Source organism: Taudactylus pleione, unplaced genomic scaffold (genome assembly GCF_031769625.1).
Source record: "Taudactylus pleione unplaced genomic scaffold, aTauple2 ptg000408l, whole genome shotgun sequence".
Classification (NCBI taxonomy): Eukaryota; Metazoa; Chordata; class Amphibia; order Anura; family Myobatrachidae; genus Taudactylus; species Taudactylus pleione.
This window is the reverse complement of record NW_028284810.1, coordinates 6467256-6485753: the sequence shown is the minus strand read 5'-3', so window position 1 is coordinate 6485753 and position 18498 is coordinate 6467256. Positions and strand designations below refer to the sequence as shown.

At 41.1% G+C, this 18498-nt stretch overlaps 1 protein-coding gene across 1 annotated transcript; it reads left to right on the top strand.

The window, feature by feature from the left end:
• Positions 1-1674: 1674 nt before the first annotated feature.
• DCTD (dCMP deaminase) lies at positions 1675-17260 on the top strand. Its single transcript, XM_088446942.1, has 6 exons — positions 1675-1759; positions 6323-6434; positions 8146-8281; positions 13691-13807; positions 14336-14432; positions 16753-17260. Exons 1-6 carry the CDS (start codon positions 1734-1736, stop codon positions 16832-16834), a joined length of 570 nt encoding a protein of 189 aa, XP_088303068.1. The 5' UTR covers positions 1675-1733; the 3' UTR covers positions 16835-17260.
• The last annotated feature ends 1238 nt before the right edge of the window (positions 17261-18498 follow it).

Sequence of the window (18498 nt, the reverse complement as noted above, 5' to 3'; positions counted from 1 at the left end):
CGCTAGCTGTGACCCCAGACGCCCACCAGCATCCCCGGATCAGTACCGGCGTTCTGGTACCGGCGGGGTGTAGGGAAGACAGCATGGACGTCAGGACTGACTGTCCATGCTGTTCATCCAGATGTGCAGCCACAGCTGCATGAAGAAAAAGCTTCAGGGGCTCTTCTAGCCCCCACTCCAACAGGTGCACCCGACTCCGGCCGGGCACCAAACTAAACTGAGGTGCCTTGGCCTGGGGGCGGGGTATAGGAGGGGGACCTAGTGCATCCTGGGAGGCTGAAAGCTTAACTCTTTGGTGCCCTGCGACTGACGTCACACCTATACCCAAGGTATCCTGTGGATACCCTATGGACCCTGAAGTAGAAAAAGCCATTACAGTTCTGGAACAACATCCTATGGACAGATGAGACAAAGATCAACTTGTACCAGAGTGATGGGAAGAGAAGAGTATGGAGAAGAAAATGAACTGCTCATGATCCAAAACATACCACCTCATCAGTGAAGCATGGTGGTGGTAGTGTCATGGCGTGGGCATGTATGGCTGCCAATGGAACTGGTTCCCTTGTATTTATTGATGATGTGACTGCTATCAAAAGCAGCAGAATGAATTCTGAAGTGTTTCGAGGAATATTATATGCTCATATTCAGTCAAATGCTTCAGAACTCATTGGACGGCACTTCACAGTGCAGATGGACAATGACCCGAAGCATACTGTAAAAGCAACCAAAGAGTTTTTTAAGGCTAAAAAGTAGAATGTAATGCAATGGCCAAGTCAATCCCCTGACCTGAATCCGATTGAGCATTCATTTCACTTGATGAAGACAAAACTGAAGGGAAAATGCCCCAAGAACAAGCAGGAACTGAAGACATTTGCAGTAGAGGCCTGGCAGGGCATCACCAGGGATGAAACCCAGCGTCCGGTGATGTCTATGCGTTCCAGACTTCAGGCTGTAATTGCCTGCAAAAGATTTGCAACAAAGTATTAAAAAGTGAAAGTTAGATTTAGGATTGTTTAGTTTGTCCCATTACTTTTGGCCCCTTAAAAAGTGGGAGGCACATATAGAAACCGTTGTAATTCCTACACCATTCACCTGATTTGGATGTAATTACCCTCAAATTAAATCTGAAAGTCTGCAGTTAAAGCACATCTTGTTTGTTTCATTTCAAAGCCATTGTGGTGGTGAATAGAGGCCAAAATAGGAAAATTCTGTCAATGTCCCAATATTTATGCACCTGACTGTATATATGTGTGTGTATGTTCTAACTAAATCTATCTATGAGGTGGATAGTAATGCAGTAGCATTAGTTTATGCTAATTCTGCAGTATACCATTACCCACTGGCTGCGGTACCCGCAAATGTTGCGATTAGCTGGGGGTGGCGCACTGCGCAGGCAGAACACTAGTGCAGATTATTTTATTATTGTACAAGGCGGCCGGGTCTACAGGATCAAAGTCTAGATTGCAGCATTAATAGCAGAGCTCTGACTCGTGGCCGCCACAGGGGCAATAATAATCTAGTCTCAGCATTACACATTTCCCGTTGCACACAGAACAGAACACACTGACACACTGACACTGTCACTGACTGACTCTGGGATTGCTCATGATGGTTGGGGGTGTGTCAGAAGGGAGGGCGTGGCACACACTGGCCAATCAGAGGCGCTGAATAGACCGGGATAAATCAGGAAGTGATAAGATCACACATGCCATGTGGGTACAGGGACGCTGACCATGAGCGGCCAGGCAGCAGCGAGCGGGTAACAGTCTCCGGGTGACAGTAATTAGGGCACATAATGGGGGAGGGAGGACATTACTGACTGTAACTAACTTCATTCGTTTCCTGCTATATGTACATCCGTCTCTCCCCACTATTGGGATTTGCATGGCCCCCTCCCATCCTGTACACCCGGGGTCAGGCTGGAGACACGTTTACCCGATCAGCAGAATTTTCAAATATATCAAATGTACTCAGCGGCATATGCCCACACTGCATTTGCTGAACCTCTTTTCTCCTCCCCTCAGAATCTCCTTCCGTGCTCTCCCGTCCTGACCTCCGTCTGATATGGGGAATGTTATTAAATATGAAGCTAAAGTGTTTTTTTGTGCATCCATAACTGGGAGATATTGCAGAGCTATAAGTATGTTTTTAAAACAATCTGTATATTTAAAAAGGAAACCTTTTGGGGTCTGTATCTCAATACATTGCAATAGACAATCTTCTAGAAGTACAATTTTTCACTACCAGTTTGCTGGGCAGCTGAATGACGTTTTGCCCCATGACCATACAACCCTTGTTTCTCCCAAACTTCTGCACATGTGTAGTGGAAGCCTGTACTTGTGTCTTGTGATCCACTTTCTTGGGAAATTAATAGGTGTAAAAATAATAGGAAATTTTTTTTTAATTTTCTTTACTTTTCAAACAGAATCCTTGATTTTGATTTATTAAAGCATTTTTCCTTTAATTCCACCTCTACTATCACCACCTTGAGAGGTACTTGTACGCTGCTGCTCTTGTTAAATAGTCAATATGCATCAAAGAACAATGGAGAAGTTAAAAAAAAATAAAATATATATATATTTTATATATATATTATACTGTCGTTTTAACCCTCCCTTAGTGGAGCCTAAGCCTAACCTTCCCCTGGGGGTGCCTAAAGTGACCCATACACGGTGCGATTTTTTTTGCACGATGTGGATGATTTCGATCAATCGTGCACATCGTGTGATTCTGTATGTTTGCGATGCCGATGTGCGTCCCTGCCATCGTATAGCTGATCGTAGATCTTACGGCAAAACCGTAAGATTACAATCTATTGTGTTCAATGTGATACACATCAGCATCCGTATCGTAGGATCGTAACAATCAATCGTATACTATTTGAACACATCGTATGGAGAATTTCAAGGAAAATCGTACAACGCATTGTGACGTTTCAATATCGCACCGTGTATGCATAACCCTAACCCTCCCGGGGGCGTGCCTAACCATAACCCCGCTAAGGACGCCCCGGACATGCCTTGTTCAGAGTGGCGTTCTAGCGTCTGTATTAAGATGGGCGTTGGTATTTCGACACCTATCTTAACTTCCTTGTCTGGATTACCTTGTCAGTATTGAGACCGGCGGCATCGCGATCGCCGGTTTCATAACATAATAGAATAACATAAGTATTGGTTTTCACAAAGTTTGCTGCTTCAGTGTTTTTAGACTCTTTTTGTCAGATGTTACTATGGTATACTGAAGTAAAATTACAAGCATTTCATAAGTGTCAAAGGCTTTTATTGCCAATTACATTATGTTTATGCAAAGAGTCAATATTTGCAGTGTTGACCCTTCTTTTTCAAGAACTCTGCAATTCGCCCTGGCATGCTGTCAATCAACTTCTGGGCCACATACTGACTGATGGCCGCCCATTCTTGAATAATCAATGCTGGGAGTTTGTCATTATTTGTGGGTTTTTGTTTGTCCACCCGCCTCTTGAGGATTGACCACAAGTTCTCAATGGGATTAAGGTCTAGGGAGTTTCCTGGCCATGGACTCAAAATTTTGATGTTTTGTTCCCTGAGCCACTCAGTTATCACTTTTGACTTATGGCAAGGTGCTCCATCATGCTGGAAAAAGCATTGTTCATCACCAAACTGTTCTTGAATGGTTGGGAGAAGTTGCTCTTGGAGGATGTTTTGGTACCATTCTTTTTTCATGGCTGTGTTCTTATGCAAAATTGTGAGTGATCCCACTCAATTGTCGAGAAGCAATCCCACTCATGAATGGTCTCTGGTCTCAGGATGCTTTACTGTTGGGCAGCCATCAGTCAGTATGTGGCCCAGAAGTTGATTGACAGCATGCCAGGGTGAATTGCATAGGTCTTGAAAAAGAAGGGTCAACACTGCAATTATTGACTCTTTGCATACATTTAATGTAATTGTCAATAAAAGCCTTCGACACTTACGAAATGCTTGTAATTTTACTTCAGTATACCATAGTAACATCTGACAAAAAGGTCTAAAAACACTGAAGCAGCAAAGTTGATAGAAACCTATACTTGTGTCATTCCAAACTTTTGGCCATGGCTGTACATTCCTCCTAAAATATGTCTGGAGGGAACTCCTCCTGGAAGTCAGTTGTCAGGGAGTGTAAATTTTTTGTTTTTAAAAAAAATAATGAACATATGGTGCAATATCTTCCCATGTTACATCCAACAGACAAGCTAATCTACTTTCAGTCCTGTGGTGTTTCTTTGTTTGCCCGCTGCAACTCTTCATCCATCTGAGCATCCTTTTGTAAAACTTTTGGGGGTATATTTACTAAAGTGAGAGTTTTTAGAAGTGAAGATGTTGCACACAGCAACCAATCAGATTCTACTTCTCATTTATCTAGTACCTTCTAGAAGAGAATAGCTAGAATCTGGTTGCTATGGGCAACATCTTCACTTCTAAAAACTCTCACTTTAGCAAATTTTCCCCTTGCTGTAGAAATAGCCATCCACGTGACGTGTCGGTTCACTCCACCTGATGCCCACCATCTTCATAAACAAGTTACTGCATTTTAGGGCAAGTGACTCTGTACCTTTCTTCAGAAATATGGAGCTAATTTTTTATACATTTTTAGAGAAGGGTGAGAGATTTGCAATGCCCGGTATATCCATCAAGGTTGAGCATTGTATATGGAGGGCGCTCTCCCTTTTTGTCATCCTCAAAAAAGGCATTGAAGCATTTTTTATTAGGTCCTGGACAAGTAGTGCTGTGTTTTGTGCTGGGGTTTCAGTTTTTTTTTTTTTGTACTGCAATTACATGTGTTTGACTGATATTGGTCATCATTATAAGAAATCTTGACATCTGGTACACTTCAGTTGTATTTATTATAATATTTGGAATGCATCCTTTTGCTTATGTACACTTGAAAGTATACATGTGAAGAATCGGGTTAAATTGATTGAATGCTCTGAGGTTTTGCAATTCTGTTCCTTGAATTCCTTGAGTTGATGCTACATGCCGGCGCGAATGGCTCTGCTGCTCACTTCTGCTCTCAGCCTATTAAAGTTGGCGAGCATAAATGTGTATATAACTGTGATTTGGGCTCCCTAAACAGGACTGTAGACAGGTTCAGCGGCTTTATGCGGCCAAGCCTGTTCCATTTGGGTGCAACAAGCGTGATAATTAATGGGCCACCAAAACAAATAATAAATTTAAAAAATGTAGGAATGGCACCTGTGCAGCTAAAGACTTTGCCAAGAAATAAAATGTTCGACGCTTTATTAAGCGATGTGGAGCGTCTTTTCTACTGGGAATTAGGCTCTTCACTGCTCTGTGCCGTTTATGAAAGCCTTAACCCATTTGCCGACACCGCTGTCCCCATAAGCAATTTATCAAGTGGTGAGAAGCTGCCTTTTGCCTCTGTAACGCAAGCTTGAGATTGTGTTACCTTTACCCGCAAATGAATGGAGACCATTAAAGCTGGAGAGCTCAAACAATTATACACATAGGTGGACAGGTGCCGTGCATGCAGATATCACAATAACCCTTTGCACTGCCGGCAAATAATAGGATACTAACACTGAGGGAGATACCACCGCAAAGGTGAGAATTGGTGAATACCAGCGGTACCCTGCAATGCAAAGATACCAGTAGTTGCGGTCCATATTGGTAAATAGAGACCTGCCATTAGAATTTGAGATTGCAAATGCATAACTACAGTAGCTGCCAATTGCATGCCTTGTTTATGGCACCGTACTCCAGTACATCTGGCACTTGCAGAATGTTTACATTGCTCTACAAAAAACTTACGATGCAAATGGCACAATAACCTTGATTCCTATATTTACGGTGTCTAACAAAATACTTATCTTTTTTGAACAGTAGACTTGAAAGGTGTAATTTTATAGCCTAGCAGCCATTATTTATAGGGCCTAAGCTATAAAATAACAACTCTCCTAGTAAAAATCTGCAATGACTGTGCCTTTTGAAACTTCTTAAGTATGTTATGAGTGAAGTAATAGTTGCTCTGACAGACACCGCAATACACTGTCTGCTGTGACTATCGCTAAATAATGCCTGCTTGTCATCTGATTGTAACCTCACATACTAGTCTTGGTAAGTGTATGTACAGTATCTTTTTATGCATGGTTTTTACCCAGAATCCTCACCTGCATATATTATGTAAATATATTCATTCGTGCCATTTATAATTGCTGTGGGATGTAATGAACGGAATACCCTGGGAACCCAGACTTGACCTGAATATAATTGACAGGTATCAATATTTACATTGTTTACCACTGTTATGCTGAAGGGTCTTGCACTTCTATTTACATTTTGCTTTTTAGGCATCCGGTTGATGCAGTGTGCAAGAAGCGGGAAGATTACTTAGAGTGGTGTGAATATTTTATGGCTGTCGCCTTTTTATCGGCTCAGAGGAGTAAAGATCCAAATTCCCAAGTAAGTACATTGTATTCATTACCTCATTTAATAAATGTCCGTATTGTGGTAAGTTTGTTTTCCCCTGAGCTCAAAGTTAATGGCACTGTAGAATGTAAGTATGGAGGAGCTTTCATAGGGAATTATTAAATTGGTCTCTTGTGTGACATTGAAAATCTGCTCTAAAATAAATTGTTTCTGTAATTGTTTAATAAACTGCTTTTCCACATTCCAATACAGATTTGTGTAGCACATAACAAATGTGTACTTACAATCTTTGGCTAATGTACATTATACTCTTTTCCACTCCTGCAATAACCCAGGTTATTGCTGGGTCTTTCTGGGTAGAGGCTCAGTGGATAAGGGTCCCTGAAAAATAACCCTGGTCAAGTGGCCTGGGAATCCAACCCGGGTAGCTTCCAGGGTTGGACCTTGGATGGACCTGGGTAATGGTGCAGTGTAATTGGTGCGACCTGGGGCATCCCTAAAATTAGCTGATTGGTGGCTGTGGAGCAGTCACCTCCCACTTTTTATGAACTCACAAGTTTAGCAGGGCAGACCCAGGTTCAGTGTGAACGGGGCTGACTCAGGAATAACCCGGATCGAAGGTGCAGTGTAAAAGGGGTCTGACTTGGGTTGGAACCCAAGTGGAAAATGGGTATTAGTGATTGTGTGGGTCAGAAAAAAACAGCCACTGATCTGCCACATATGACCTGATACAAGCTTTTAGCAAAATTTATACATTTGGACCCAGCATTGGTAACTTTAAAATTAAAACAACAAAAAATAAATAAATCCAAATTCCTTCATTGGTGTTCAATGAAATTTTATCTGCAGGAGCCTGGCCTATTCCTCTGGCAGTATCAGAAAGGTACAGATTAGTTTCATATGCTGTCTACATACTATGCGTTATGTCATTCAATTAGCCACCAAATGACATATCCCATGGTGCATAGTCTGTTGTGCACAGATGTCTGTGAACACTGCCGTTCAGATGTATCACATCGGCCCTGCAGCACAGCTGATTAAGGTATATATTGTAGGTGCATCTTGCTGTGTGTACAGGTGACTCACCAACTGCCCGTACACTTGTTGCAGGGATCACCATTGACTGGCATCTCAACTGGGCGGGGAAATTTTAAATACCTGCCCAGCTGTGGTGTCGGCACAGACACATCGAGCTGTAGGTTAGTAAGTATGTATTTTCTTACCAAGTGGTCACTGGGTCGGCGGAGAAGTCGCCCAGGTGTGTACCCAGATTTTGCAGTCAAAAATAGATAAAATAACATTTCCTTCTTGTGGTGGACTACAGGTCCCTAAATGCCCAGGCTGCCTTTAAATGGTTGGGTATGCTGGGACCTGTAGTGTGCCAAGGAGTAATACTGAAACATTGACCTGGAATGAAAACTAATCTTATAAAAAAAATAAAATCATTCCATGTAGTTATCCTCAATCCTGGGCATGGCTAAAAAAGCAAAGCAAGCACAGAAGGGACAAAGCACTTTTACTGTATTTATACAACGGGGTGTTCTAAGTCAGACAATAGGAAATCCCTGCTGTAGTTCACATAAGATGCAGGCAAATGTTTTGTCTTATTTTGTTTAACGTAATCTGTGCTTTCATGTTTGGTGTAAATTGATTTCAACTTTCAATAGGCCACTTATGGTGAACATTAAACATGTAAAAATGCTACTTGCTCATAGTGATATTTTTCCCCCTTCTCTGAATTTAGGTTGGAGCATGTATTGTTAATCCTGAAAATAAGATTGTTGGTATTGGGTATAATGGGATGCCAAATGGCTGTCATGATGATGTCCTTCCATGGGCAAGGACAGCAAAAGATAGACTTGACACAAAATATCCATATGGTATGTATAATTGCCTTGTTCATTTTTGTATTTCTGTTGAGTCATTGTTAGCCTACAATGTCATGGTGAGGTGCACTATACACTGACACATGCTGGCAATTATTGCTTAACTAAAACTTTTACTTGGTGCATCTGTGGTCTTGGTAGAGGTAACTGTAAGTCAATCTTGGGGATAATTGAGTGTGGTCCCCCTTGATATTGTGAAAACCTGCCCCAGGCTAGTCATCCCAAGGCTCCTTATTCTTTGGGTAGAGGGTGGAGGGTTCTTTAAAAGAAAACAAAATTACCAGCTCCTCTGTGAAAAGTGCTAGGAATCATTCTAACTTTTATCAGTGTGGGCCTCTGTAATCAGTAATTACAGGGGGTAAATGTAGTAAAGTCAGCGTTTTTAGATGTTGCCCATAGCAACCAATCAGATGCTAGCTATTGTCGAAGGTGCTGTTTAAGTAGAATTTAATCTGTTGCTATGGGCAGGATGCAGTCGCTATGCCGGCGGATGGGATCCCGGCCGTTGACATATCAACGCCGGAATCCTGCCGTCTGGCATAATGCTGACACCGATATCCCGAATGAGATCAGGATACCAGCATTGGCATCCCAACCCCCGCCATCCCGAACATCTACAGCCGGGTAAGTAGCGCACTGTTCCTGGGGATGTGGGGGGGTTAGGGCTTAGGTTACAGGGATGGAGGGTTAAGGATAGGCACCACTGGGGGGATGTTCAGGTTAGACACCCCCTGGGAGGGTTATGTTTAGGGTGCGGGAAAGGGGGGTTAGGCACTAGGCGGGGGGGGGGGGGGGTGTTAGGCTTAGTCACCGGAGAAGGAGGGCTAAGAGGAGGGAGAAGGGTAGGAATAGTATACTTATCACCCCTGTCGGGATCTTCAGTCTTAGAGGATGCGCCATCGGTATTTGAACCGGCGGCTATTGAGTCGCCGGTAAATCAGTACGATCCCACTATGAGCAGATTCGCTATTTCTAAATACTCTCATTTTAGTAAATATACCCACTACAGGGACATTTTTTTTTTCCCCAACCAGTAGTACTAGTGTAATAATACAATATATACTCGATGTAACTTGCGCCCCTTTACAGTTCAGTCCAGATACACTCAGGAGAGGTCTAAAAGTGCTGTCTATAGTAGAAATTCACAAATCTTTTATAGTCTGGAGAAATGTATGTAGATGATCCTCTATTTTATCTCAACCAAGAAATAAAGACAGGAGAATCTTAAGGGTAAATTTACTAAAATGCAGGTTTTTCGAAGTGGATATGTTGCCCATAGCAACCATTCAAATTCTACTTAACATTTATCTAGCACCTTCTAGAAGATAATAGCTAATTGATTGGCTGCTATGGGCAACATCTCCACTTCTAAAAAGCAGCACTTTCGTAAATATACACCTTTAGTGTGGTATCGTCAAGTAGAAATCTGATGTTTATTTCCTTTTGCGTTTTCACTCCTAAAATAGGTGAGACTTGTGCGTTGAACGATTTCTTTATCCTTGTATACAGGAAATGGATATAATGTAAAAACTGATCCATGACGCAAAGTGCCCCAGGAGGAATAGGATAATTGTATTCCTCAAAGCAAATAAACCACAGTGTGATCTCATGAACACTCCTGTATTTTTTCTTTATTTTGAAATCGCACTCACCTGAAAACAGGCGAGTGTAACTTTTATATATCAAGTGTCTATGGAATTATGTTGGAGTAGACCACTTAAAAACAATTCGGGATTAAAAAAAACCTTTTGATGCCCTTTTTCGGCCAGTATTTTGGTGAGTGATCACAAAAATTAGAAAAAAATTACAGGAGTGTTGATGGTATCACACTATGGTTTAGTTGTTTCCAATTATCGGATCAGTCGGGCATGCTGTAAGATTTCATACCAGACTGTTCCATCATTACTGATCGGCTGTAGCAATACTGGCGACCAGGCCGATAATTGCATAATGTATGCCCAGCATAACACTCCAACCTATTATACACACGGGAAATTCAATTAGCCGAAGGACTTGCCGTGCGGCTACAACTTCTGGGTTTAACGACCGAAGCCATTTCGTTAGCAGCCTGTTTTCTCGTGTAGTAAGCACCACAGCTATGGAGCTATGGGTTTAATGCTCACTGTAAGCCCCGAAAACCCTACTTATAGTGGCTTTCTATTTGCACTTCAGGAGGGCGTGAACAAAAAACTGTAAAGTGCAGCCTGTGGGCTGTAATGGAATAGCTGCGGGCAGTAGTAAGTGTCACAGATAAATTAATTTGGCCCAAAGAGTACAAAAGTTCCAACTGTACACCATTTTTTTTTTTTTTTAAGGTAAACGATGAACGAAACTCGTTCATGCACGCTCTCGTTTGTAGTTCATCGTCCATTCTGACTGCCCAACAAACTATTTTCGTTTAGAAAATCGTTCATGTTGTACAGAATGAACGATGTCCATTTACTGTATGCTTGTTTAAAAAATCGTTCATCGTTCATGAAAATCGTTGAAAAAAAATCGTTCATTACTTTAGTAACCAACGATTTTTCTAAATTATTTTCGCTCACTTTTTCAAGGGAAAATCTGAACGAAAAGCGTTTGTCACTAACATCGTTACGTGTGTATGCAGCTCTAGTAATTATTTGTAATGAGAAGGTGGGAGTATTTGGTTTTTTTTTTGTTTTTTTTGCACCCTTGCTCTAGTTTTTAGAAATAATGGCTGAAAATGTTCAAAGGAAAAAGCCCTGGTATGGACCAGCGAGTGTATGCAGAGATTTTTGAACATTATAACCAAAAGTAGGAGTGAGGGCCTGTTTTTTTTTATTTTGTTCCGTCTGTCTTGATCTATTACATGATATATTGGCTTTTGCATTTTTACCCCTTGATTACAGGATTGCTTGCTGTATACATCAGAAGAATCCAAACTATATTTTATGAGAACTGGGGTTGGAGGACTTTCTCTCCCTTTTAAATAAGCCATTCTCATTTATTCTCCCTCCAAATTGCTGAAATAGAATTTGTGCTGTGGCAAAAATAAGCTTAGATGTGATATTCTAATATTTCACATAGAGCCCAGCTGTGGCAGCTTGTGAATGTGCTATGTAGATTAAATGGGATTTTGCAACTTTCTAGCTTCAGTGTATATATATTTTTATTTCTGGCATGTCTTTATATATTAAATTGTGTTTGTCAGTAGGAATTGGTCACATAGGCTTTGTGAGCATAATGAAGTGTCCGGGGCACAGCTTGATGAGTATTGCAGTGCTTTTACTATATAAACAGATGATACCATGAGGCATTTGCAATTCTAAAGGCAATCTTTCATTAGAACATTAGAATTGCTCTACTACTGTTCATCACTTTTTTTTTTTTGTAAGTCAATACTATAAAAATGAATGTGTACCCCAGACATAACTATCCCAAGCTTAGCCAATGGTCCTTCCCTATATTTTTGCTGCATCATTCCCCCCCAATTTATTTGTTAAAAACAAATACTCTATGATCAGGCTTCGGATATCATAAAGACCCAAACAGGGTAGATGTGTGGACATACCAAACCTTAAATGCTATCGCCTAGTGCAGTGGTTCTCAAACTATGTCCTCAGGACCCCAAACGGGTCACATTTTCCAGGTTATCTAGCAGGTGCACAGGTAGTCATTACTCACTAAAGCTGGGTACACACTAAACGATGTGTATCCAGCGCGATGTCGCTAACGACGGGACCCAGCAGAGGGTCACTTGCTGATGCCGTCAGCTTGCTGCATTCGGGGGGGCATGCTGCATTCGGCAGCATGGCCCCAGCTAAAGTAAAGATATTGCCCGTCGGACCTGCATGCAGGTATGACCAACTATGTCAGAGACGACTAGCGGGAGCGTGCATTGTTGGTGGCACAGTGCATACACACTGGACTATATAAGCGATTTGTCGTTCATCGGAATCTGCCAAATCATTCACAATCGACCCAGCATAATACATTTTAAAAGATTCACAATTTATTTTGCTGGTGATTCTGTGAGGAGATCTGGAAAACATGCAGTGTTTGGGGTCCTGAGGACCGAGTTTGAGAACCTGTGACCTAGTGGCGTGAGCTCTCTCAATGCTTCTATAGAACTATCCTAACTCTGCTACAGTTTGGTGCAGAAAGTCTCTGGGTTCTCCCTTCTCTGGCTACTGCAGTCATAATCTGTCTCCCATCATCCTGTGACTTCTCAGTTCCTGGCAATCTGAAATCAGATTAACAGTTATGGACTGGCTTCTCCTCATGGACCTATTCCACTATTTAATAGCTCCTGCTTTGCACCGGGCTGAAATTGAACAATGACTGGCAATTAATTCAAGAAAGTTAAATGCCATGGAAACACGGTCCCTGCCTCATCTGATGTACAGTATAGATATAATAATCCTCAATACTATATACTCGTACATATGATACTGTCCTAATGCTATTGAAAATGGTTTGACCTGCAGACTCCTAACTACTTTGAATTGCTTTGTCTAATACAAGCCGCAACTAATGGACTTCTGCTCAGATTATTTACTCTGATCTTAAACCCATTGGGTTAGCTTTCAGGGATCCTTTGAAATGGTATGGGAAGCAGACCTTGGTTTTGGATGTAATTTGTTATAATACAGCATCTAGTTCCATTTGTGTTAAAATAAGAGATTGCATGGAAGTTACTCTACTGCTGTTATTGTATATTAACAAGTCTTCACAAGACTAACCGTGATGTGTCTAGTACATGCTGGATCGGTTTTCCTGCAGGAGTCTCATTTCTTCACCTCTCGTGGCTCTGTCTTAAGCTCAGCCTTCTACAAATCCGAGACTTGATGCTGCATCTCAAAGTTCCTATCTCCTCCCATTAGGGGTCTTATTTGGCACATGCCATCACAACAAACTAATCCAGCATATTGTGGGCTGCAACATGTCAGCTGGCATCCGACTGGAGACTTTAAAAGTAATTGCTGCTTAGTGGAAGGCAGCCAGTACAGCAGATTGGTTTGTCACTGGTGCTTGTTCAGTTGGTGACCACCTTTAGCTAAGCAGTGCTACACTTGGGGGAGCGATCTAACTATTTTAGTTATTTTCTTGTCTGGCTGTTTTGTCCTTTTTTTCTTTTAGGTTGTGAGGAAGAGGTTAGTATCTGAATATATTTGGAGATTGTTTCAGCTATTTAATTCCAGACGCAGGAAATACTCAATGCTGCACGTGTCTATTGCAATGGAATGCCTGTAAACAATACAATGTAGCAATACATCATTCCATTCTTATAAGGCTTTGGCTAATCAGATAAGGCCGTTAATTAGCTAGCCTTTTTTGATGATGTGAAAACTAGCAAGACGTTGCCTTAACCACAGTATAACTAATCTACAAAGGAATATAAAAGTATGTTGTCAGAAGTAACTTTTTTCTTTTCTTTCCCAGTTTGTCATGCTGAGTTGAACGCCATTATGAATAAAAATTCTGCCGACGTAAAAGGCTGCATCATGTATGTTGCTTTGTTTCCATGCAATGAGTGTGCTAAATTAATCATCCAAGCAGGTAAGGACTTGGGGTAAGCACCCAAACTTAGCAGAAATGCATATTGCAACCAGAAATGTATGTAAATAATGAAGCAGCCTCTTCTGAACACAGTTTGAACTTCTCTTGTGGCAAATTTCCTTCTTAATTCACTTCCAGTTCACTTAGCATTGCCGGTTCGCAGAACTGTTGCTTATTACTATGCTATATTAACTGTATCAAAGCATTGGAATTAAAAACGTCTGCTTAGTATGACTTTTCTAAAAGTTGCTCACTTGCTTTCCCATTTGTGAAGTGGGCCATGTAACTGACTGTTCTGAAAACTTGTAATTATAAAAGGCTCTGCTGGCTTATATAAGTATCCGTCTGCACTAATGTAAGCTGGGTATCTGGCTACAGCACAGTAACACTTTTTTGTTTATTTTCTTACATATACCCTGTTGTGTTAAAGTAGATGCTACTCTGGTGCTGCTGTATTACTCTGGTGCTGCTGTATTACTCTGGTGCTGCGTATTTGTTTTTGACTTGACGCAAATTTTTTGCTTTTAGGTATTAAAGAAGTGATATACATGTCTGATAAGTATCACGATTCCCCAGAAATGAAGGCTTCGAGACACATGCTCGATCTAACTGGTATCAAATACACGTAAGAACAAAACACTTTTAAATATTGTTATTGGTTTAAACAGATTTAGCCTTTTTTTTTTTTTTTAAAGATAAATATACAAATGGTGAACTATTATCACTATATATGTGTAATCTGAACTTCATCTAAAGTTATAGCTATTATGATTTCTGCAGGAGTCTTCTTTTGATTCCATGGAGCAGAGAGTGGACAGCAGGAGAGAGCACACTCTCTCCTGAGTCCCCTCCTCTTCTGCCCACATTTCATTGGATGCTGAGGACAGCTCTGCTGATTGGCTGCTGAGAGCATCCTGCTGCCTGCAGGACCTGGTGATCTGTTATGTTATTAAAGTTCTCTGCCATCTGTGTGTGTGTGGTCACTGCCACTGTCCTAAGTGGTTTCACCTGACACACTAGAGATGTTGCGACATCCAGTTTCAGAAGCACTGTACAAGTTAGTACAGCCTGTGTAAATGGTCACCTACAAGGATGCTGGTCCAAATTTGATTTGGACCGGACCACATGCTGCACCTCTGCGAGTTCACTGCAGAGCCCCAGTTTGGGAACCACTGACCCATCCAATACTACTTGTGTCCTTTTGTGATTCTACTCTCCTACAGAGCTAGTACTTGTTGTTGTTGTTAACAGTTTCTTACATAGCGCAGAATATTCCGTTGCGCTTGCCTAGTATAAAACTTCCCAGACGAGAGGACTTTGAAGATGTGTGGTCAGCCTGCTTGGATGACGTAGGGCACTTTCAAGTATTTATGCAACATAAGTAATCGGGAGAAGTCTTTGGGAGGAATTCGGATTGTAGCGATGTACCTGTTCACATGAGCGCAATGCCCAGTTGTGCATGTTACCATCTAAGGCCCGTATTCAATTTGGAGCGAAAAGCCGATGACGTCACTTCGCCAGGCAGAAAAGTATCGCCATATTCAATTTCAAAGACTTTCCGCCTAGGTGGAAAGTCAATGCAATGTAATAGGCGAAAAAGTTTCGCCTATGAATAGCAGGCGGAAAAAAGTGCAGAATTGGGGTTTTGGGGTACAGCATTGCGGGAACCCCTGTGCAGCCTTAAGACAGTCCCCCAAAGGTAAACTGCGTCATAAAAATCTTTAAAAAGACGTAACACCCCAAAACATTTTCATTTTGGGTGCGAAAAACTAGCAAAGACTCCAGGGGTGTCCCCAAGTATGGCCCAGGTGTTTTAGATTGCAGGTGCTTGCGGCAGGTGGATTTTTTACGATTTTTTTTTTTTTTAAACCCCACTTTAGGAACTTTTAAATATGCTACCCCCCCATATCCAAGTACCCCAAATTTGCTGGGACTAGTTATTTTCAACCAAAAAAACTGCTAAATGCTATTCTTCACCACTTCTGCAAAAACGCTATATAGCACCTATTGAGACCATTTAAAGTGGCCAAATACCTTCAGCAGGGCTATTTGGGGGTACCCATAGTGAACCCCTATGTCAGTGCATCTTTTGGAGGGTGTTAGGCTGATTTCCCCAAATCTGACAGGACTTTTCGCCTGTTTCAGTTTCGCCGGGTGCCATTTTTGCGTCCTTTCAAATTGAATACGGGGATGCCCGTGATACTTTTTTGCCTGCAAAACACGCAATGTAGGCAAAGTCCGGCAGGCGAAAAAGTATTGCGGGTGCGAAAGATATTGAATACGGGCCTAAGTGTTCGTCAGGTTATCCTCACCTCTCTATGGGGTGCCAGGGAAAATTAGCACAAATCCTAGTCCTGAAGTGCCTTTGTCGAACCTTACCGGATGCTTCTTCGTTTCTAATCGACTCCCTCCCCACCAATGTATCCTCTGTGGAAACTTTGCGTCTTGTACAATAGGGTCACAGGCTTTTTTTTTTTTTTTTTGTTCAAGCAGCCAATTTTTCCTGCAGAAACAATTTATAGATTAATTTCAGATGTTCTGAGGTCATAAAAACTTTAACTAACTAGTATGCATAAGTTTTGAATCTAACTTCAGCAGAGAAATAGAAGGGACAGCACATTTTGCACAAAGGAAAAAAAACTTTAGCAATGAAACCAACTCCTGCAGCTCAGTTGTTAGAAATGTTTTCTTTTCCTTTATAATTTATGATCTCTGTTAGCTGAAAAAAAACACACATTCTCAGCAACCCCATGTGTCTTTTTGTTTCAGTCTATCCCTTCTAAGCATTCTCTCTGCATGGGGCACTATAATTGGCTACTCTAGAGAGCGTGTGAAGCCTAGGCAATGTATCCCCCCCTCCCCCCTTCTCATATCATTCTTGCAAGAACAAACTAGTTTGGGCATATAACTAACCTATATATATATAATTTTTTTTATACTTTCAGGAAATTTGTTCCCAAGCGGAAAAATATAGTCATTGACTTTGATTCGATCAATAACAGCAGACAGAGTCCAACACCTTTGTGAAGGCTTGCTGTATTTCTAGTAACTGTCATATGATCCATCCTGGCTTTGCAGCTTCTCGGCAGTGTAAGGATGTAAAGTTAGATGTTCTATATACCTACATAAATTGGCACTGCTGCTTTTGTGTCTGTTACATATACTGTAAATGCAGGACTGAATACGAGGAGTGCTGTCTTTGTTTGAATGTGATGGATAACAAGTATGTGCCAACTATTATTGAGTGGTTGTTTTTATTAGGTCCTGATTCACATCCGTGTTGTATCTCTGAAGTTTTCCTTATATTTTCCAATGTGTTCTTTTTTTTTTTTTTTTTTTTTTTTTAATTCTTTTTCTTATATTTTTAAGTCTTCAATATAGTGATTTTATGTGATACATGTGTATGCTTGAGCTAGTAGATTTTACCACTTTTTTATTAAAGTTTTTGTGTATTCCTAATGTGTTTTTATTAAATATTGAATTATAAGCTGTCATGTCTGGGTTTCTTCCCTGCTTTGCTTCTGTAATACTTGGCGACCGTCACACGGCCAGTAAGGTTGAAAAAAAAAAATCACTTGTCCATTATGTACAATTGATCCAGGACTAGGTAAATTGAAACCTCTATCACATCAGTTGTCATTCTTTCATAACCTGGAGGGGGATAAAGTACCCTCTTCCTCCAAAAAAAACAAACAGTACAATCACCTACATAATGTGCTCCACTAATTTATAACTACAGATACGATTTCTTGTAAAGCTGGCCATCCACTATACAATTTTCTGTCAGATATCTGTCCAATCTGGCTGGTTGGAATGAAAACCTGGTAATGTATGGGAGCAAATGACAATTGTCCATTTGCTCACACACTGGAAAATAGCCAAAAATGGTTGTTCAGACAAATTGGTTAAAACACACAATTTTAACCAGTTAGAACAATGATTTTTGTCCTTTTTCAGTGTTTAAAACCATATGATCGACTGGCATTTGCTAATAAGAAATACTAAGAAAGCACCTGGGCATCTAGAAGTATTGGCATAGAGATTATTTTAGAGGCCATGGGGGGAAATGTATTAAACCTTCTAGAGTGGATAAGTTGTCCATAGCCTGCTGACTTCTCCACTTTTTAGAAGATTTGATACATTTCCCCCAACCTCCTCACAAATGTGCTAATGGGGGGTATCCACCTAGTTATCGTGCAATCGCTTGTTTAAATCACTATGTCGTTATCGTGCAATCGCTTGTAAATCGGGCATGTTTTGGACAGAAGCGACCCGCGATGCGTGTGCCCGCGGGTCGCTTCCGACATCGCTTGTACATGCAGGTCAACCTGACTCGTCAGATTCTGCATGTGCGGGGATGAGGGATGTGCCGGGACTGAACGAGTGAACGTCCAGTCTAGGCACATCACTAGCTATACAAACGACAGCACGATTGCAATGTCGCAATCGTGCTCTCGTTTGTATATCGCTAAGTGGATACCCCCCCTTAATGAGTTCGCCAAGGGTGAACGTATTAAGGGAAAAGAGAAGAGGACCAAGAACAGAACATTACGCAGACGCAATTGACCTCACTGATATTAAAAAAAAATTCTCAATAGCCTTTATTGTATAGTGAGATGACCACACAATTTAGCAGGTTTTTTTTTTACATTTTTTTTTTTTTTTTTTATAGAAAATGCTGATTATTTGCA